Consider the following 24459-nt stretch of genomic DNA (forward strand, 5'->3'; position numbering starts at 1 on the left):
TTAAACTTCAATTTAAGCACTTTGGAAACTTTGGAGAAAAATAACAAACAAACCTTTTGTGTTTAGAATAAAACAAAAAACTTAAAAACCTATTTTTTGGAGCGAAAAAGGGTGATTTTTAGAATTTGTTAAAAAAAAAAGAATAAAACATTTCTGCTCAAAAAGTTCCCCCGGCACTTTTTAATTTTGTTTAAAGGGGACATTTCTGAACAAGAATCTGCAAAGAAACCGAATCAGAAACGTTTTTCCTACAGGAGCGGTCTCAGAACATGGACTATTTCTGCAACATGTTTAATAAAGTGCGGCAATACGTATATTATTTCTTCGTAAAACCTCAATTTGTTACCCTTGTTTCTCTATTTGTTCCAATAATTAGTTCATGTTATGTTATTAGCATGATTCAACATGCAAAAAAACATTTTTTAAAAAGAATAAATTCAACACATTCAACAACATGAATGATATAATAAAAGCTTTTTAACATGTTTGTAAGAGTTAATAAAATATATACAACTATCATTGGCAAATTTTGCCTAAAATACATATTTTTATAAAAAATGTTTTGCATTTCGATTGACGTGTAGATGCCGAAAAAAAATTGATTCCAGGTGAATTATGTGTACGGGTGTGGACAACTCAATTGAATCGTAAAAATAGATCAAAAACTTAATTTGATGATGTCCACATTATGCGAAACCCGAAGTAAAAGGCTCAATACAATTAATCTCGTATCCAGATTATTATTTTTGACTTAACATATCTGTCTCATTCATTCACTTTCTTCTCTATCTAGAAATGTCTTCCCAGATTTTCTACAAAGTACCTTTATTTTTTTATTTACAATATTCTTTTGGTTTTACTGTTTCAGACCTAGTTTGTACAATTCCTTGTCGATTCTTGATTTGTTTGCAATTCTAATGTTTTTTTGCCCTATTTTATTATTTAGACATCCCTTCATTTGTGTTTCCTTCTTGTCGTTCTCTTACGATACGTAACGTATATAAGACATGTATTTAAAGATAGCATGTACTTTTTAGAGGCTAAAACCATACCTATTGCATAATACTTTTGATATTAAATTGGCATACAATGTTGACGTTTCGACTTCTAAAATCAATAGCATGTCAAAAATACAGGTAAAAATATTATCATTTGTTAGGTGGGAAGTAAAATAAGTTTATTGTGATTTAATTTAAGTTAGCCTTGAGTTGCCTCAGTTATATTGGCAATATGATTAAATAGATAAATTACAGACATATTGTCTTACGTAAAATATTTTCTTTCAGTAATTTTGAATTAGTAAATGTTATATTTAAAAAAGGTTTGACAACAAAACTAAAGTTAATATATAATTAAATGTTTGGCTATTACAGTATATAATGAATTTACTTAAAAAACTTTTTAAAAAGGTTTTTTTTTTGGTGTATTTTTAAATAGTTTTCCATATTAAAACAAAACATTCAACGTTAGTCGAGGTACTTTTCACTTGTATTAATAATATACAAACATTGAGCATCCAAATTGATATATATATATATATATATATACATCTAGCGGTTAATGTAAGCTCCGTTCTAAAACGGTATTATACTAACTCCAGTAGAATATACACCGTGTATATTATTATCTGCGTAGCGCTTTATGTAGACTCCGAGCAACACGTAGGATTAAGTGAACTCTGTAATAGGTTAAAACACTTTTGGGATCCGTATGTATACCTTCGTGTACACAACTAAACTCTTGCGATGTTGCCAATAATTTGATTAGTCGTAGACTTTCAAATTTTACAGCACGTACATTTTGGGACTTCAAATTTATTTAAATATCAATCAATTTAGTCATTGAGAAATTTCACAAATACTTGGTTATTGCAGTTAAATATTTTAGAGTGGTAATTTACATTACTTGCTTAAATTATTTATAAACTTAAGTAGTGTCTATTATAAACTTGGAAAAGGCAAGAGTTCATTTTTATTTATTAGTATTTTTTTTAAATGCGTTGGCACTGAAATTTTTATTATATAAATGAACGTTCCGATGTTTCGATTGTTACAGTTTATTACGTATAAAATATTTGTTTAATGGAGTAGTAACATTTAAATTATAGCAATTTATAAATCATTCTTAAAATTCCAATTTTTTACCGTCTAATTTCAATATTTCGATTTTTAAATGTAGGGAATTCAATATCCTATATACTATATTTTAGATACACATAAACACATGGATACACTTATGGCAGATACTAAAAGAAGAAATATTTGGGTTCCTTAGGGTATCTTGATTCTCGGCAACATATCTATTACAATTACATATAATATGTTCGGTCTTATTGTTTTAAATGCTTTGTCGCTTGTACAAGCTATTATTATTTTCAACTTTATATAATTGTGTTTTTGTATCATTAGTTGTCAGGCATATCAAAATTTAATTTTTAATTTAGAAGTAAATGTATATATAATAATATTTTTTCTGTCACTTAGTTTAAATATAGATCACTTATATTCTTCTTGCTTATTTATTTTTATTCGTAATACTTATTGACGTACGTAATAATGTACCCGTTTTTTGTAAAAAGCAACAACGAGTACGAAAGATATCGGGTATCAGGGGTGGTATTTGTCAATCTAAATGCCACTTACGACATTAAATAAGAGAACATTTCTCCAAAGCTGCATGACATCGCCTTGGATAAAAACATTATTTGTTTTATCCGCGTATATCTACAGAATAGAAGATTTTTCGTATCATTCAATGGTAAGATGAAGAACGCAGATGAATGGTCTCGCTTGGGGTAGCGTAATGGCACCTACACTCTATTACATTTACACAAATGATTAACCGATAACAGTAGATACTAGGACTTTCATGTAGACGATACATTGCACAACCAAAACTTTTGTTGCTGAAGTGAAAAAAAATCTAAATGATTGCCTTAAATATAATAAAATAAACTACGAATTAATTTTAAGCCAAACCCCGAAAAATCTTAGGAGCGCTCCTTCAATTTGTCTAAGACAGGCGCTTTCACAAAACTGAATATCTAATCTAATATAAATCTAATATAATCTATAGTCTAATATAAATACCTTTTTTTTTAAACGCATCTACCACGCAGAGGCATTAGCGTATTTAGATTAATCTTACAGTTGATACAAATAGTGTATATACATTAGTTCACAATTAATAATAATAATATGTATGTGTATTACAATGTATGTTTTAAATCTTATGAAGAAGTTGACAGTCTTTAAGATAAGAAATTATTCTTTTTGTATCTGTATTTTCTTCTAGGGCAGTTGGGTATGCTATATTTCGTTCACTGTTATATTTAGGACACTGTATTAAAAAATGTTTTAACGTTAGAACACGGTTGCACACTTCACAAACTGGTTTATTTTTGCGCTGTAGTAAATAGCCATGAGTAAGTCGTGTATGGCCGATACGGAGACGGGTAAATATCACATGCTCTCTTCTGTCTTTTATTTTTGGTTTCCAAAGATGTGGATGTTTGTTGACTTCATATAGCCTTGATGGAGTGTTGTTCCATGTTTGTTGCCATTTTTGAATTATTTTTTGTAGTATAAGTTTATAGTTTAAATCGTTTTGTACCAATATGTTACTTTCTTCGGACATTAGGTTAGTTGGTGCGTTTTTAGCTAGTTTATCTACAACTTCGTTACCTTCAATTCTGACATGAGAAGGTACCCATAAAAAATGAACTTGGATTTTCTTATTTGAAATGTTTTTATGTTCTTTTTTACTAAGAAGTAGAAGGGGGTTGTCACAGTATAATTGAGTCAGTGAGGATAATGAATTTAAAGAATCTGTGATTATTATACATATTTCTTGGTTTTTGTTTTGTATTAACGATAGAGCTTTTAGAATTGCAAATAATTCAGCCGAAAAGATGGTTGTAATTGACGACAATTGGAAACTAACTGAGATGTCTTCCGAATAAATTGCTGCTCCAACTCTGTCTTCATTTTTTGATGCATCGGTGTATACGCTGTAGGTATTGCCATATCTGTTTAATAGTGTACGAAACTTTTGTTTAATGACGGTTGACGATATCTCTGATTTCTTAGGTTTGTTTGATGTCGATAGCCGGAACAGATATTGTCCATGGCGCAGGGTTGTGGATTGAGGAGGTATCATAAGTTTTTGAAAATTGAAAATTTAATTTGGATAAGTATGATCGTATACGAAAGTAAAAAGGATGGTCAATTTGATGTGTTTGTTAAAATTTATTTGTAAATCGATCAGCAAAAACGTTATGCACAACTGGATTATTTCGGTTTGATGACACTGCTGCTGCTTATGTTAGGCTTAGTGGAAAATATGAATTTTACTATAACGAAATATAAACAAACCATAAAAATTTGATGATTTGAAGAAAGAAAATGTCAAATTAGGCTAGAGCAATAACTGAAACAAAAGAATCAAGTGGGAATAATGTCAGTCATCATATAGATACTCTAAAAATAACTAACAAAAGATAGACATTAAATGAGAAGTAAAAATTAAAAGAATAATATGTCACTAAAAGACTTGATTTGTAACGATTATCAAAATTTAATAAAAGTCACAAATGTCATCCGATTAATAACAACATTAAATCGTCTGTCAATAAAAAATGTGAAGAACAATTGGACAACACATACCTAGTTTGGATTTAGAAGTGGATTGTGTATAAAAGAGGAATTGTGCGCAATGGAGGTACTATTACAAAAATGCAGAGATTATAATGAAAACGTATTTATATCTAATATAGATTTTCAAAAGTATTTGACATAGTTCAACCTGGTAAGCCCATACATGTATTAAAATACATACACCTAGATACCAAGATATTAATTTACTAAAAAATCTACTAAAATTAAACAGCGGTCATGCGGGTGAAAGATAGAGAGAAAAATCAAGCAGAAATTCAAAAAGGAGTCAGCTAGAGATGTGTGTTGTCAACTAATATTTTAGGAGACACTATGGGAAAGAAGTAAGGAATGGAGTGAGCATCATTAATAACATAAAATTTGCAGACTAAACCCCAATTATGACAGAAAATATAGAGGATTTACAAATTCTTATAGAAATCATTAACAGATAAAGCAAAAAGATAGGACTAAACTAAACAGATAAAAGTCAATGTTTACAAATAAGAAATTGAGTGTGGTTATTAGATTGAGATCGTCGAATGTTATGTATGGTCGCAACTGCTATATGGGGTAGAAGCTTGGACCCTGACAGCCAAATCTGTAAAAAAATTAAAGGCATTTGAAATATGGTTATATAGGCGTTTTCTTAAAATTCCTTGGACTGTAAAAGTCTCAAACGAAGAAGCGTTAAGACGAATTGTTTATCTGGACATCGTATCTGGGCTACAATTCGAAACGATAAATACTCTCTTCTACGCGTCATCATGCAAGGAAGAGTAGAGGGAAGAAAAGTCTTGGGAAGAAAGACAAAATCTGGCAGAGAAATATCAGAAATTGGACTAACTTCAGTGTTGAAGAAATAATATATCTAAAAAATCTAAAAGAATATCTAATATATCTATACCGAATCCTGTAAAATTTTAAATACATTAAATTAAATCTCTCGTAAATTATAAAGCCTATTCTTAGATTAAAATAACAAATTTCTTAGTATTAGGATATGTAGTATTGTGATAATGTGTAGGTGTCAGTATTCTTTTAAAAGAGATTTATAGGTTGGTATATAAATTTCACGGTTATGTGTCATACGGTTTCATCTTTCATACAAACATTAAAAACCTTAAAAAGTTTCATTTTACATACAATTAGCACGTTGGCTCTGGAAATGAGCTATAAATAGCATTGTTAAAAATGGTATACATTTATATAGATTATTATAAAATATATTATATAGATTTTCCTTTGTCGTCTTCTGATTATGTATCTCAATTCGTTCCTAATTAAGCACATGTTGTCCACAAGGTACCTCTCTCATGTTTTATTCACTACTTTTTTCTACCTTTTGCCATAGTTTTCCTCATTTTCTTTATTTATATCGATTTCACTCATAACGAATATTGGGTAGTTTATTGTTTCATGAAACTTTCTCCTTATATGTCCGTATCATACAAGTTGTCTAGTTATTATAGCGTATATAATGTCATATGTTAATTCCATTTTATTTAACAACAAAATACTAAAAACTTTGTTTTCAAAACTTACACCAAATTAATTGTATTTTATCACTACAGCTGTTTCGGCAGAGTGCCTTTCTCAAGTCCCAACTTTCTCGAATCCGTCAATCATCTATTGTATTTCTTATCATGATTTTGAAGCAGCTGTGCTCCATTAGTCCATTTTTGTTGCTTTTTGTCACTGTTTCCCTTTTTTCTTTATTGTCATTATTACGTAGCGCTACAACACTGGGTGAGTCTTCGCTAACTACAACTTTTTTCCAAGTTGATAGATTTTCCACGAATCTTCAATGAAATGTTAATTTTCTAAGATATGATTGGATGTTTTCTCTCTATTGTATACTGAGACACCCAAGTGGCATTCTTCTGTGCTAAATTTCTTCCATACCAGTTTTACAAGTTTGACATCTTGGCGGCTATGCATGTGTCCGATCTACCTTAAGCGATTTATTTTCCTGAATAATATCGTTATAAGAGCTTTCTTTATTCAGTATATGTTCTTATTCTATACGGATTTGTAGTGATATAATAATGAGGTTAAAAAATTTTAGAAGAATTATGCTCTGTATTTCTTTAGTGACATTATTATTAACCGTGATTATTGATCTAAGATATTTAAAGTATTCCATACTTTCAAAATTGTAGTTGTTGACTTTATTATTTTATCTAGATGTATTGAATTGCTCTCTTCTCTTGATTCGCTTGTATTTGGTTTTCATTTTGTTGATTTTAAGTAAAACAGTTTTGGTACTCTCTTCACTTTGTTAAAGATGTCGTTTGCAGATGGGAGAGAGTTTCTTATGAGATCAATATCATTAGCATATGCTAGGAGTGCTTTGTGCCTTGGTCCATTAATGGATTGCATCAAATATGCGTTATTTCTATTTTAGTAAGCTGTTCATTAATTTTTTGAATATTTAAATCGAGAATCTGTATTTATTCGACTGTTTTATAATACAGTTTCTTGTCGCCTATTTTAATCTCTGTTTTTTTGACATAGGGAGTTCGGTGGTATGTCCTTAACGTTTCCATAACCAACGTTCGAAAATTTGTCTTACTGTAAAGTGATGACGATTTTACTAAAAAATGTAGTGCTATTTAATAATAATAAAGTTCAAGCTACAATTCCTATATGCATTAACTTGGTACTGATATCTCTGCTCCCCGATCCCAGGTAGCAGTCAGGAAAATAATAAAACTGCTACACTCATGCTTCCTATTATCCAACGATTAGCCGGTCCAGGACTATACGCCTTATTATAGTACTGATATTGCTTCTGCCCCTCATAAGTGAATTTAATATTCAAGGAAGGTTTTGGAAATTTAATAGGATTTTGTATGTTAGAATATTATTTCTCTAAGAAAGTGAAGAATATCTATTTGCTACCCGGTTTAATCCATAAATTAAATATTAGAATGCTATAGAATAATGCTACAAGCAGCAAAAAAACGGTCAATAGTCAGTAATCAGAAAACCAAATAAATGTTCTTTAACATACAATAGAGTAGGGCATAACGTAACACTAAACCCATATAATTTTGAAAGATTGCAGCATTTTGGGTATCGTAGATAACGTTGTCACATAAGAAATAAAATTGAATATTCAGGTAACTAACTGATGTATATATAACCCACATAACACTTTTAAATCCAGAAGTCTAATACGAATCCCTAAAATCAGGATATATAAAATAGTGATTAAACCAATGCTATTGACTGGATACATGACGAGAACGCTGACAAAACAATGTAAGTAAAACTCAGGTATTAATAAGATCAGTATTATCAGAAAAGCCATCAGAAGTATTGCCAAGAAATGTAGAGCATATAGTGAAATCTAAATATCGTAGAATAAGATATTCAGACAGTATCGAGCGAAAACATTATTGATGAGGAAAGAGAGATCCATCGCTGAGAAAGTGAGAAACTAATTGCCAAAAGCAAAGGGTACTTTGTAATAAAGTACCCGTACTCTAAAGCATAAGCATGTCTTTTCCTACTCTTTAAGTAAGTGATGGATTCGACTGTCACTTGATGGAAATTTATTTTATCTGACAATAAAACAGGTATGCGTTTACATGTTATAGCCTGTAACTGAATAAGTTGAAGAGGGGACAACTGTTTGTCTCAAGTTGGTGATTTAGAATTATGGCTGTATTTTTTAATTTGCTGATTTCCCTAAATTTTAATTTCCATAGAATCTAAAAATACCTTAAGGCTTTTATCTTAAATATACTTTTTTAGTAATGAAAATACGTAAACAGAACCTTTAATATACCTGTAACCTTTGATCTCTGGGATAAACCCATCTTCTGAGCAATAGCGTCAATATATTTATTTGAAATTTTGTACACTTATTTTACCCGTTTATGTCCTTATTATCCATATATGAGTTGTCACCGATATGATAAACTAACTTACTTTTCACAAAGAGACTCTTTATTAAGTACGGTGATTACTATACATATCTGATTCGAAATATCGTCGAAAAGTAACAGTATGTAAAATTTAAATTTTTAATGAAAAGTTAAAGATTAGCCATTTATTATGGAGTTCAAAAGAGAAGCCTTTACGAAAATTTAAGTACTAATAAGACCACCACCTGGGTAAAGTATTCGGAAAGCGAGGAATTGGGAGAAGGAGAATATCATGGTTGAAGAACCTGAGGAAATGGTTCTCCACAACAACAACGAATCTATTTAAAGCATCAGTCAATAAAATAGTTATAGCCAGAATGATTGCCAATATTCGGAACGAATAGGCACTGAAAGAAGAAGAAGAATAAGACCACCGCAATCGGACGTACCCTGGGTAAAGAACAATTAATTAATCGGCTAATCACCCGTTCAATATGATTTTTGTCAAATCGGCCCTTTTAGGACCAACTATTCTAATTATGTCTATAAATATTAAGGGTGCTTAGCACAAATGTGACGTATTTCTAGTGCAGGAAACATATAGAGGGCCAAACCTAGGGCATTTGGTATTAATATGATTCCTGAAAAACACATAATAAATGTAAAAGTGCTATCCCTGCTGGCAAATAAGTAAAGAAAAACTTAAATGAGAGAGGACAAAACCAGTCAGCTGAGGGAACCTTTTAACTATGTTGAGCTTGGATCCACTATCTACCTATATAATGAACAATATTACGGTTACTGACTGAAGATCTGAGCACAAAGCTTATAAAATTTGTACCAAAAACACAACAATTACTGATATCCAAAGTCTGCAGACAAGCAAAGCAAAGACAAAGTTGTTACCTTGCTTAAACCTGCAAAAACTCCAACAACGACAAAAGCTATCGGTCAATATATTTATTTTGTCAGCTATATAAAATACTTCTGCACATAATCCTTAATATAATTTTACCGATAATAGAACATTAACACCCATTACCAGTAAATACTAGGACTTTTATTACGTAGACAATACATCTCCTGTTGCACAACCAAAAACTTTTGTTGCTGAAGTGGAAAAAAATCTAAATCATATCTTAAACACAATAAAAAAATAGATACAAGGTTGAATGCTCGAATAAATGAACTTTGATAAAATAAAGGCAGATATCGAGCACAGTTTTATTAATTAAATCTTGCCCAAGTACTTTCGCTCCCTAGAGCATCTTCAGGGGTATCTGAAATAAGCCAAAAAACGTTTTTTTAAAGGAAGAAATTGATTAACCGCGATAAAGACTCGAAGTTATTGGATAATAAAAAATTTTTGTGTTTAACGTTTTAGACTTACTTCGTCAATTTTGGGCTATCCAACAATAATTGCAGAATGTCATAAGTGAAGAATATCAATTTGCTATCCGGATTTAATCCATAAATTAAATAATGGGATGCTATAAAATAATGATATTAGCTAAAAAAAACAAACGGTCTAATAGTCAGTAATAAAACATATAAATGTTCTTTAACATACAAAAGAGATGACGTAGAGAAGGGCATAACGTAACAATAAACCCATATAATTTTAAAGGATTGAAACGATATAAAACAGTGATTAAACCAGTGCTAATGTGTGGATATGTGACGAGAACGCTGACAAAACAATGTACGTGAAACTCAGGTATTAATTAGATCAGGATTGCTAGAAAAGCCATCAGAAGTAATATCCGACTTACAAAGGTCCGCGTACTAACCATTAACGAACGGAAATAATGCCAAGGTCAAACACGTATATAAAGACAGCAACGTCGTACAAGAAGCTAAATCTCAATGCTAAAGTTGCGCTGGCTATGTCCAAAGGCTTTATAATAACTGCATTGCCAAGTTAAATTGGGAGGATGCCCCAAGAGAAAAAATGTCCTTAGGACTTCCACAAATGAAGGGGGAAGGTAACATAAGGTCAGATTTAGGAATCATGAGACTATCTACCGACCCATCATATTTATCAACACATGCCTGTTCAACTACCTGCTATCCTACCTATAGTCAATACTCATCTGTTGGGGACTATCAAATCAATTACATGTAATCAAACAAACCAGAATAAAAAAGTTATCCCAGGAAAGGCACTTCAGAAATATTGACATAAATTTTTAAAACGTTATTTACGTGGCTTATTAAAATTTAAATTTTTAATGAAAAGTAAAAGATTAGCCATTTGTTATGGGGTTCAAAAAATAACCTTCACGATGTTAATTTTTTGAGATATGATTGGATGTTTTCTCTTCATTGCATACTGAGACGCCCAAGTGGCATTCTTCTATATATATAAACGGAGAAAATGTTAGCCATCTAAGGTTTGCAGATGATATTGTACTAATAGCTGATAGGATAGATGAGGCCAAAGAACTTTTAAATCAGCTCTACCTTTCCTCGCTAGAAGGGGGAATGAAAATAAATATATCTAAAACCCAGATGATGACAAATCTTGTAGTCAGCGAAGATATATGCGTAGGAACAAGATCCATAGACCAGGTAATGGCCTATAAATACCTAGGTCATGAGATTCGCATAGGAAAAGATAACTAAACCGTTGAGCTTCTCCGTCATATAAGACTGACTTGGGCAGCCTTCGGCAAGCTGAACCATATTTTCAAATCGTCTGATATACCAATATGCCTTAAAAGAAAAACGTTTAATCAGTGTGTTTTGCCAGTGTTAACTTACGGTGCGGAAACGTTGACCATGACAAGGAGAACAGTTCAAAAGATCCGTGTGTGTCAAAGGGCGATGGAGCGTGCTATGTTGGGCATTTCACTACGAGACAAGATCCCAAATCGCCAGCTACGACAAAGAACCGGAGTGGCTGATGCAGTAGAGAAAGTAGCAACACTGAAATGGAACTGGGCAGGTCACGTGGCTCGAATGACAGATAATAGATGGACAAGCGGATACTGGAATGGAGACCAAGAGATGATGCCTACCGAAGCAGAGGTCGTCCACCAACACGTTGGACTGACGATCTAAAACGTTGTCATAGGAATTGGATGCAAGAGGCACAAGATCGAAATAGATGGAAAATTATAAGGGAGATCTATGTCCAGCAGTGGATAAGCGAAGATTAAATGATGTTAATAATAATAAAGTTCAAGCAACAATTCCTATATGCATTAACTTGGTAATGATATTTCTGCTCCCCGATACCTGGTGCAGTCCCGAAAGCAATAAAACTGCTAGACTCACGCTTCCTATTATCCAACAATTAGCCAGTCCAGGACTATACGCCTTATCTTGGTACTGATATTGCTGCCCCTCATAAGTGAACAGAATATGCAAGGAAGGTTTTGGCAATTTATTAATTTTGTGTGTTAGAATAATATTTCTTCGAGAAAGTGAAGAATATCTATTTGCTATCTGGATTTAATCCATAAATTAGTAGCAGCAAAAAAACGGTCTAATAGTCACTAATACAAAATTCAAATAAATGTTCTTTAACATACAAAAGAGAGGATGTAGAGTGGGGCATAACGTAACGCCATACGATAAAGCCATATCATTTTGAAAGATTGCAGCGTTTTAGATATCGTAGATAACGTTGTCACATAAGAAATAAAAGGGAATATTCAGGTAGCTAATTGATGTATATATAACCCTTATAACACTTTTAAATCCAGAAGTCTAATACGAATCTCTAAAAGCAGGATATATAAAACAGTGATTAAACCAGTGCTAATGTGTGGATATGTGACAAGAACGTATTAATTAGATCAGGAATCAGGATTGCTAGAACAGCCATCAGAGGTATTTTCCGACTTACAAAGGTCCGAGTACTAACCAATACGAACGGAACTAATGCCAATGTCAAACACATATATAAAGATAGCAATGTCGTACAAGAAACTCAATCTCAACTCCAACGTTCAGCTAGCTATATCCAAAGGCTCTCTCAATAACTGCATTACCAAGTTAAATTGAGAGAATACCACGAGACGATGTCTACAAATGAAGGGTGGAGGTAACATATGATCAGATTTAGGAATAATGAGACTACCTACCGACCCATCATATTTATCAACACTTGCTATTCTACCTACAATCAATACTTCTCTGTTGAAAGCTATCAAATCAATTACTTGTAATCAAACGAACTGAGCTTAAAAAAATTATCCCAGGAAAGGCACTTCAGAAATATTGACATAAATTTTTAAAACGTCATTTACGTAGCTGAGTTTACAATAGAAATGAGGAGACAAAAAGAAGAAAAGGCAATAGAATCTTGCTGTGTTTTGGCTATGCGATGACGATGATCTTTATATAACATAGAGGGAGATAGAGAGAAGAATGTCTATGTTTAATCTATAAACCGCTGGTTTTCTCCCTTTCGAATTGGGTATGTATATGTATTACCATAGATAATAAAAGCAAGAGGACTATAATTATGAAACTTTATCTAAAAAGTAAAATCAATAAACAAAATATATATACAAAAAGATTATATAAGTAAATCCCTAATATTTACACAGACTGCTTTACAAAAAGTGAACGGATGAGCATAAAAACACAACTGTTTAAAAACATAATATTATTAGACGAATTGTGGATTCATTTCACGCAAACTACACCGGTTTAGTTAACATACTACAAAATAAATCAGAAGACTATACTAAAATATGATACGGCAAAAAAAAGGCAATGACTTTTACAGCTGATTGTCGTATACATATCAATATAACGCAAATATGACGATTTGTCCACAGCATATGAAAATTGTCTCGTAATTTTATATGGAAGGCGTAATTCATCACTTGACCAAGCGCCAAAATATGATTTTGAGATATTTGACTTTAAAGTTTTCACTCTATTAAAATTCACTATATGTTACAATTGTCGTAATTTTTTGTTTTCGAATACAGTTTTTTATGTTTCTTATAAGTGCGAAATAGTAACTTGTCCAATATTAAAGAAAAACAAAAAAAAAAAGTCTTTTGGTCGACTTACGATTTTCGCCACATTGTGTAATTGTGTTATACATCAGTAGACCAAGCGACATGGAGGTCGTTTGGTCTAGTGATGAGTAACTAAAATATCACTTTTAGTGAATTTTTGGTAGGCCACAAGCTATTATTTCTTTTTGGGTATGACAAAAATAGTCGTTGTTTTTGAATATTTTATATTACTTAAGAAATTAATCAAAAATATAAAATCTTTTAATGTCGTCTTCTATTGTATTGTTTCTGAAAAGAGAGCAATACAAAGGTTTTGCATCATTTGGTATTAGGTGCGTTAAAGATTGTCGTTAAGCTTAGGCACAAAAAGTGGCTTGCCTGTGGGCCAAAGAGGAATCAAGTGGTTACTTACGGATTGCATTGCAACAGGCCGTCCTTTTTAAAAATCCTTGTAAAGATTTACTTCAACTTCACTAGTGTTAAGTTTTCATAAAAATAATGAGTGGTATATCCTTTCTTATTTAAATTTCTCTTGTTTTAAACCAGCCTTACTGTTTTCTATGTCTGACTTACGGTTTGTAATCATAGTTTCTAACTTCTTTGTTCCAACGAATTCTTCTTTTTTCATTCTGTGAACTACTAGTGGTTTCTTTTTACGGGATTTTTTCATCACGTTTATTTAATCATCAACCATATATAAACGTTGTTGAAATTTTAGGGCATTTTCAAAATCTCCAAAATCACTACCATTGAGTAAAAGCTATGACTACGAAGGAAATAGCGTAATGTATTTTTTTCAATGGTAGGATGAGTTTCCAAAATCGTTTTCAGAATCAAAACTATTTTGATGTTGCGGTTTTGGCCGCCACAAGAGTCTGACCAAAAAATTACATGTCTTGAAGAAGTAACATTTTCTTCAATATGTTTCTTAAGACAAATGCCTACGTCCTGGGCTGCCCGACCAGCTTCACCTTCTATCCAAATATAACAATGACCTTTGCTATCCTTGGCGCTATGGATACCAAGGTTGTAAATACATAATTGACGCTTATAATATACAATATTTGTTAGAATTCTCGGAAGGGGAAGAGTTTTTCTTTAAATCAAAACAAAAGGTTTCCACTTCTGGTTGATAGTTGCTTATCTTCATGTCTAGCTTTCTTCTAGATTGTGCATTTTCAGCTTCTTCTAAGTGCACATTTTTTCTTTTTTTAACTTGCTTAATTGTTCGTTATCTGCGCAATTTTTAATTTCTAATTCGAAACAATCACATCTACTACAAGCAACTTTTTTCAACTTTTTTCTTTGAAGATTAAATCGTGTTAAAAACATTTTTTTGTAAAACGAAAATTTAACAAGGTCATTGTCTGCTTCTTTAATATACAATTCATACATTTTACTTAGTGTTATGTCTTTTGTTAGGTATTCTCTTTCTGTGTTAGCTCTTCTGTAATGTGACTATTATAGAAAAATTTAAGCAATAACTGTCACTACTTCTTTATCTAAACGCCTCAACAAGTTGCCAACGTCACCATTGTTAACAACGTTTATGTACATATGTTGCCAAATATTCGATTTAAAATCATTAAAACGCTCGCAAGAGGCGCTTGGTCTACTAATGCAAAACTAATACACAAAAATTAGTCGCTTGCTCTAGTTATGCAAAATTCAAAATCCAAAATAAAAAGAAAGGCACTTAATTTTTTTTAAATATATCTGGTTATCCATTACTAACAGGTTAATGGGATTTATTACGTAGATAGTTTATGCTTTTTTCCACCTTCTTCTTTAAGTTCCATCTTCTATCGAAGGTTGGAAATCACCATAGCTATACGAACTCTGTTGACTGCCGCTCTAAAAAGTTCTGCACTACTGCTTTCAAACCATTCCCTTAGGTTTTTAAGCCAGGATATTTTTCGTCTTTAACTATTCTAATTATGTGTATAAATATTAAGAGTATATCTAGAGATAAAGACACTCCACTTTACATATGCGCTTAACAAAATGCAGGAAGCACATATATGGCCAATCCTATGGTATTTGGTATTAAGCTGATCGCTGAAAATTACACATTAAATGCAGGCAAAGAAGCAAAGAAAAACTTATAATAAAAGAAAACTAAACCAGTCAGCTGAGAGAACCTTTCAACGATGTTGAGCTTGGATCCGCTATCCACGTATATAATGAACAATATTACGGCTCCTGGCTGAGGATCTGAGAACAAAACTAACTCTAAAATTTGAACCAAAAATACAACAATGGCTAATATCCAAAGTCTTTAGACAAGCAAAGCAAAGACAAAGTTGTTGCCTTGCTTAAACCTGGCAAACACTCCAACGACCACAAAAGCTATCGGCCAATATATCTATTTATTTTGTCAGCTATACAAAATACTTCTGCACATGATCCTTAATATAAATCGATAATAGAAGAAAAACTCAAATTAAAAAAAAAGTGGCTATATATGACAGGTTAAATCATATACGTCACAAATACTAAATCTTGCCCAACACAGCTAAGAGAAGTACGAAAAATATCAGGTATGAGGAGTGGTATTTGTTAATCTTAATGCCGCTTACGACACCTTAAATTATAGGGTATTTCTCCAAAATCTATGTAATATCCCCTGAAATTATAAACTCACTTGTATTATCCGCGTATGCCTACACAACAGAAAATTTTTCGTATCACTCAATGGTAAGAATAGCAGATGGAGAACGTAGAATAACTGTCTCTTCGGGGTCCTGTAATGGCACCTACTCTGTATAACATTTACACAACTTATACCAGTAAATACTAGGACTTTTATTATGTAGACGATACATTATCTATTGTTGCACAGCCAAAAACTTTTGTTGGTGAAGTGGAGAAAAATCTAAATCATACCTTAAATACAACAAAAATAGATTATAACTCAATTTTAAGCCAAACCCCGAAAAAAGTTAGGTGTGCTCCTTCAATGTCCCTAACAGAGACACTTTCACAAATCTGAATATATACCTGAACCAATAGTGTCATGAAATCCTTAAACTCTGGACTTGCCATAAATAGCTTGAAGATAGTTTCTATCACACTTTGTCATTCACAGTACTTTTTTTAAAATCAAATGCCAAACTAGAACCAGAAAATAATATTCTCTGCAAACTTGTCAGCTAAAAATGTGAAGCACATCCTTCCACCCTTAAAACGTAGACGCTTGAACTCTATGCTTCTGCTGCCTAATATACCTTGATAGTATAAGTGACACCAACACATACTTAACACGTAGATTTAGTTATAAATTAGTCAGCCAAATTCAGCAAATATTAAGACTCACATCCATACATAAGCTCTACAATATCGTAGCTATCAATTCACCTAATATCCGAAGATAAGTAGCTAGAGAGCAAAAGAAACAAAGTCCAGATTCGTAACATCCACTCCGCGAATATCAGCCCATTTTATGACTAAAATCAAGGAAAAATGGCTATATCAACAAATCTGCAAGATATACAAACAAAAATAAGCTGCTCCTCGCCATCTGATCCCTCGAAAGGAACTTCCTTATGGTAGTTATCTTTCTTAACTCTGCCAGGAGGACTCTGGCCTGCAAACACCTTTTAACTTGTGTGCATGTGGGGTGGTATAAGACTTATTACACTTTCTTAGTAAACTTTACCATTCGAATCGCTCTTTTCTGAAGGGACAAGGTTTATTTATGTGAACTAAACATGTAAAGTACAGTCAGTAAGCTATTACTTATAAAGATCATTGCAAATTTGACACTAACTCCACTTATATTGATTACATATTACCCCTAAATAGGAGATAAAACATTCAGAAATATGTAATATTGGTGAAGTTGTATAATTCGTGTTAGATAAATTAATCAGTCTTCCCTTTTTTGTGCACTACTACCCATTTTAACAAAAAATATCTATTTTAGCACTTAAATATTTATTTTGAGATAACCTTCTATCCAGAATTATATGTAGTACACAGATAAAAAAATAAAATAATAAAATAGAAGAAATAAAATAATAAAAAGCTGTATATAAGATATCATGAAACAATGGATGAAATAAAAGAAGTTCTTATTAACCGGATTCTCAAATAAAACGTATAAAGACATACTCACGTTAACAAAATACATTAGATAATTTTCGCATATGAAAAAACACATCCAACTTGGTAATGAAATCCTTTTGTATCTATAAATCTATTTTTAGAAAAGCACGTACCTACCAAAAACAGGTATTTGGTAGTACACATATCTGTTACATACTGTAATGCGTATGAATGATAACAAAAGTAAGGAGTTCATATTAACCGTTTAGAATATCCGCTGGAAATAAACGGCTTAATCCCATAGTTGCCAAACTATCAGAGCTTACTTAAACCGATATACTTATGGTTCCAATATACACGGAAAAAGATCTGAACGACCCCTATAATATATACACGTGAACTAAGCGATATACATTCATGATACAGGGGTACTTAGGGGTTCCACAAAATTTTTAAAAATTATGAAACTATACATGTTGACGAATCGACAGAGCCAATATTATGGAATGGTCAAGTGAGCTCCGTATATCGGTGGCCACTTGACCATGGAGCTCACTTGAACCTGAATTTTAACATGGGCGGAGTCCACTTTATGCCGTAGATATATATATATATATATATATATATATATATATATATATATTATGTCCCGCTCTCTACCTACTAAATAGTCAAAGGTTGTATTGTTAACATGAATTGAAAATATGAAGACTAACATGATAAAAATAAAACTAGTAAAAATATGCCATGTTCATTTTTTTATAATATTCTAATTGATAACATGAAATAATTTTTTATTGTACGTTAAGTAATTCCATGCTCATACCATTCAGTACTATAGTTTTTAAGTAATAAAATTTCTTTATGATTGTAATATCACTTATTAACTGTCATTTTTCAATTGACTATAAATTGTGACACCTACAATAATCTTCTTTTTAAGGGGATAATATGAATACTTTAGTTTGTTTATTGTCAAAACTATTTTAAACATAATATGCTATTGAAAAAATTAGAATTAAAAAAGAAATTGACTATGACGTACCGTAGGGGGTCTCTTTCTTTTGCATTTGGTCTTGAAGATTTGTAGGTTGTAGGTCTGGAGTGGTTGTAGCATGCGGTGTTTCAGTCAGTTCTGCTTGAATTGAGCAATCAGTGCCGGTCCAACCGGAATCACAGTAGCACTTATTTTGGTTGGTGCAAACCTGAAAGAGATAATTCAGCTTTATAATAACAAAAGTATGGAAATACGGTTATTACTCTGAAACCAATAAATACATAGTTATAAAATTCTCGGATCCCGAATAAGGCGATATTCTGCATGTTCTAGAGAGTATTTTAAATTTGTATGACGTCAGCGTTTATCGTATCGCCGCCATCTTAACTTTATTTAAATAGCAACCTGGTGATATATTATAGAAAAGCTTATTTTTTCTCTTTTCAGTAATAGCAGAAAGTACCATATTCCTAATGTAGTACACCATATACCACTAATATAATAAAAGAAAAAATTTCCAAAGACATAATACATGTATTTGTTAAACAATTTATATTAATTTTAAAAAGTAACAAATAAAATAATGCATTTTTTTAAAAAAAGGTGCTTATGTATTGGCCGCCTTTTTTTTTGCAATAATGCAATCTATTTTGAAAGTTTCATCAAGGATCATTGATCATTTCTGGAGAAACTGCCCGCATTTCAAGACGTATGCGATGCTTAAATCATTTAAATTAGTTGCTCTGTTTACATAGACCCGGTCCATCAGTTAAAAAAATTAAGTGGAATCAAGTCGGGAGATATTGCTGGCCAATTAGTTGCACATCTTCGACTCTGGGGGTAAACGGTATTCAAATATTGTCGAACAGTTTTGTGATATTGGGTAGGTGCTCCATCCTGTTGAAACTTCACGTCATATTTGGAAATAAATTGATCATTTCAGGAATAATTTGATGTTGGAGAATATCTAGGTATTTTACACCGGTAAGTACGCCAATATAAAATGGACCTATTAAATGGTTTTTTACTAAATACCCATACATTAAATTTTTGTTGATATAGTGTGTGAGTCTCATTTATCGTGGATTGGAATGTGACCAGTGTAGACAATTGTGTCTATTAACAGTACCGTTCAAGCAGAATGTCGCTTAATTAACAAATACAAGAGAATCTAAAAAATTGTTTTGTCTATCGATTTTTTCTAAAATGGTTTCATTGTTATATTGAATTGTATAAGAGTGGAGCTTATTTTAATGTTAAATTTTTTGTACGGTCTTCTTCCTAATATCGTGATTTCTAGATAGTTCATACGTAGATGTTCTAGGATTTTCTTGAACATCTAGAAGGATATCTACAGTCTTATCTTCATTAGTTGCAGTTTTTGGCCGCCTGCCAGATAATGGGCGATCCCGTACATTACGCTAGCCACACTTCGACAATCTGTTTCTGATGCTATTCACAGGAAGTGGATTCTTCTAAAATTTTCTTGAGCTTCCATTAGTACTAGCTCCATTTACTTCTAGAAGTGTATACTAGATACTAAAATTACGTGTTTTACCTTCTTCGGCACATGCGATACAAAAGTACAATCTTTACTAAAAGCAAAAAAGTTAGATTTCATTGGTCTGTTTGCCGTACTCACTAATTCAGGTGGTAGTTGACGTTTGTTTCTTCTGACTGTCCCTACATATGATAGTCTGGTTTTTTTCAAATCGCTGACGAGAGTTAGATTGGTAAACCAATTATCAGCGGTGATATTTCGTATTGAATTATATAAAGGTTCAGCTAATCTCTTGACCACATCAACATGTTTATTGCTGACACGAAGTGGACCCAGACTACAGTCCTGCATAAATTTCCATATTGCCGGTGTAAAATAGCTTAGAATCAACCTTGGAAAAAATTTAAATCCCATATTTATTTGATTTTGATGGGATATATTGCCTGAATACGGATCTGCTCCGAAAGCTTACCAATATCTCGTCTATAGTTACATTTTGTCCTATAGAGTATCCTGTTTGCAATTTTCTACAAATAGTGAAAAGATTTGTCTAACAGCTGACAATTTATCAATCTTTAGTCGATCTGGTCGAGTCGTCTTGTCATCGTCATATGACTTGTATACAGTTGTAAATAAATTTAAATCTTCGCATTGACATCTTAAGTATAAATCATTTAATTTCACTACCATCTGTTGCCCTTGAATCTTCCAAATTTTGTCGATTGCTGCGGTGTAAGCCAGCTAAATACAAAACTTCCAAAAATGATTTTAGTTCTATTTTGTCGGTTTGTTTAGCATCTCTTTCTGTGGAATATCTACTTGAAATAAATACTATATATTTATTTCAAGTAGATAAATAGATATTATAATGTAAAATTAAATCTAAAAGTTCTTCTGACACGAAACAGCTCCAGCATTCATATTCAGTTTTTACATTTTGTGCAGTATTCCTTACTAGAGGCAATTGACACGGAATATTTTATTTTTGTCGCCTAATTTTCTTTCTGTAAACTGGATTTTTTCCGCACTTTGTTAATTTGTCTTTTACAAAAAAATATTCCCCGTTTTCAAATGCGTTCTCTTCGCTATCCTCACTAGAACTTGTCCGCTGTCAGAAATTAGTTTTCTGATCACTCTTCGACATAATCGATTTCGTCCACGCCACTTGCATCTTCAAACTCATTTCTTTCATTTCCATCGTCAGAATCAAGAAACATTCTCTGAAGCTCTTCAACATCCTTTGGATCATCCAACTTATATACCATTTTCGACATTCTAAATATAATATAGATCACACAACGAAATAAACACGAAGAAAAAAATAGGTTCGATCTGCGAGGTCGCGGCATCTGTCAGATACTCGTATAACTGTTGTTCGGTTATGACAAACGTTCACTTCTCAACCACTAGAAATTACCTGAAAGCCGACGTTGTCTGTTTCCCCACTCCTAAGACCTAAATGGAAAGCTAACAGTGAGATAGAATTATACGATGCACTTCTTTCAAAATATTTATAAAAATGTTTTCAATGTATCTCTCAGATCAGCCGCGACTTACGGAGGATTAAAATTATAATTACGAAACTTATTACTTAATTTATATAAAATCAGAATCAAATCTTACCCCATGTCCAGAGCACTCGTTAATGGGTTGGTTCGAAGGACATTTTTCTTGTTTCACGTAGGGAAATATACTAGTGCAGGTCTGGTTAAGGCAAATGAGGTTTTCCCCACACGGTGTACCATCTCTGACTAGTCCCAAATACGTTAGATCGGAAGTCTTCGGATTATTTACGTCCTTTCGTCCAGCCGTTGTCCTGTGAATAGATCTAATATTTATCACAGATGGGTTAACACTACGGTTGCAAACGTGAACACAGGCACATTTAACACTAAAATATCTCGTTAGAGGTTAAAAAGTAAGAAAATATTTAAAATAATCAGCGTGGGATGCAAATGAAAAAAAAAAACAACATATAAAAGCATAATAAAAAATAACAAAGGTAGCAAGGTGGTTAATACTTCCAAGTACATATATAACTAATGGTTATTAGGATAAAACAATGTATAAAGTTTTTCTTTTCCTATACGTAAAACATGTGGACATGTGGACATGCTAAAAATTATATACCACGTAAAAATATGCCACTCATATTATAGGTGCTGAAAATCACCGGCAACGACTGTTTCCACTGAGTGCTAATGAGTTAAAAACTTTTTTTAACTGAATTTATGCGTTTACTGTTTACATATTCTTGTTTCTTAATTATATTTTTAAGATATAAACCATTGTACTTATTACTAGTGTTTTAATTAGCAGCAGTTTTGTCCTTTTATTGCGTTTAATCCCATAATAACCTATTTAAGCGACTGCAATGGTGCATCCTTTACCTATTTTGTTTAATATATATATATATATATATATATATATATATTTCCCCTTGGTCTCCCCTCCATATTTCTCATAGACGCCCATTGCCCATTAGCGAGACGATTAGTTCCGATTAGAGATATTTTTACTCCACTGATTCAGTCCTCAATCAATGTTACTCGCAAGTAGTTGTATTCTTGATTAAGTATCCAGTAGTTTTTAATTATGTACATGACATATTCCTGCCATAATATTTACTGTTATTGTCTTTTGTAGCCCCTATTTGTTTATTTCTGCCAATATTTATCTAACCAAATGTAGAGTATTGTTCACATTTTTAGAAATGATAATCTGATCATTTTCGCATAATAGAATTGTCATGTATATTTTCCCAATTTTGAGTACAATTGGAAGTAACTAACTACATAGTTAACCTCATAAGAAATTTATAATAAAAACTCCGCCATAGTTAAAATACACGGAATATATTCAGATGCTTTCAAAACAAAGAAAGGACCTAGGCAGGGCTGCATACTGTCACCATTATTATACAACATATATTCTGAATATGTAATGAGAAAATTACTAGACTAATGGGATGGAGGAATTACTTCTACTGGCAGCATTACTAGCAGCGAATGAAATCCATGATGATTACCATCACCAAACGGCTAAGCCTGATACGCGAAGAATTCGGACCGAATAATATTGTATTGCACATATGCCAAGTGACGAATTTCAAAGTGGTAGATAGATTTGTATACTTGGGCTTCCTCATAACCAACAATGGCGATTGCTTGTCAGCATAGGCAAATGGCAAATCAAGCGTAGACTACCAATGGCCCAAACCACAACAGCTAAATTAATTAAAATATGAAAAGACCGAAAAATAACAAATAACACTAAGCTGAGGTTGGTCAATGCTCTTATTTTTCCCATTACTACATACGCAACTAGAACATGGACTTAAAAAAATTGATAGGAGTAAGATCTAAGCCTTTCAAATGTGGGTTTATAGAAGAATTCTGTCTCGAGAAGAGTGTCTCGGACAGAATATAGGACCAAGCTGTCATTTCCGAAAGAGCTTTACATAAAAGACAGGCTATTAAAAAAAGTAAACCGAGCATACCTAAATTATTTCGGTTACATAGCTAGAAGAACTGGGACTATGAAACTATTAGTAGTACCAGGAAAGGTAGAAAGCCGAATGATGATGGACAGACCAAAATACTCTTGTGAAAAAATCCCTACATGAAGCCGTCCATGTGGTACAAGATTGCAGCCAATGAGAAGTAGCTGACAATATTTAGAGTTTCAACATGCCCTGTGAAGGGCTCAGGGCATAGGCAGAGGAATACACGTTTACTACATATCATGTACGTACAGAATTAAAGCGTACTTTCGATAAATCTAAAACGTGTTTGTAAACTGAGAGTCAGTTTTTTGTCCTTTCCTTTCTTAAATATGTCACTACATTTATATATCGTACGTATATTTTATGGAAACTAGAATCTTAGGAGACTTCACCACAACAAAAGGGCTCCTGCAGGGTTATTCCACATCTCCAACCCTATTAAAAATATACTTAGAGAATGCCTTGACTACATGGAAAAGAAAACGCAAAGGCATGGAAGTACCGATACGGAACGAATACCCTGTACGTTAAGCTTTGCAGACGATTAAGTAATGAATGCATAAGACTAAGACGACCTCAGCTACATGATGAAGAAACTGCAAGAAGAATATGTCAAGGCTAACCTATATATTAACCTCGCGAAATCAGAGTAACTATCTACAAGTGAAGAAGGCAGAAGATCTACAGATTGATGACATCGTAACAATCAAAGGAAAGGATAAATTCAAATACTTGGGGTTTATAATCACGAAAAATGCAACAACAGAGGAAAAAATTACACAAAGATTAGGACAAACAAAAATAGCATTCCAACAACTTAACTCAGTATGGTGGAATAAACACCTAAATATGAAAACAAAAATTCAGATTTATAAAACATTGGTGCAAAGTATTATGACA

General features: G+C 32.4%; 1 protein-coding gene across 1 annotated transcript in view; it reads right to left on the reverse strand.

The window, feature by feature from the left end:
* Positions 1–24459, reverse strand: part of LOC140435722 (zinc metalloproteinase-disintegrin-like NaMP) — a 501897-nt gene that overhangs the window by 18821 nt on the left and 458617 nt on the right. The window contains exons 12-13 of the mRNA XM_072524445.1: positions 21678–21870; positions 18602–18761 (exon numbers count right to left, since the gene is read on the reverse strand). Of these exons, the coding sequence (XP_072380546.1) occupies positions 18602–18761; positions 21678–21870 (353 nt within the window). The remainder of the gene's footprint in view (positions 1–18601; positions 18762–21677; positions 21871–24459) is intronic.

Source organism: Diabrotica undecimpunctata, chromosome 1 (genome assembly GCF_040954645.1).
Source record: "Diabrotica undecimpunctata isolate CICGRU chromosome 1, icDiaUnde3, whole genome shotgun sequence".
NCBI classification, from domain to species: domain Eukaryota; kingdom Metazoa; phylum Arthropoda; class Insecta; order Coleoptera; family Chrysomelidae; genus Diabrotica; species Diabrotica undecimpunctata.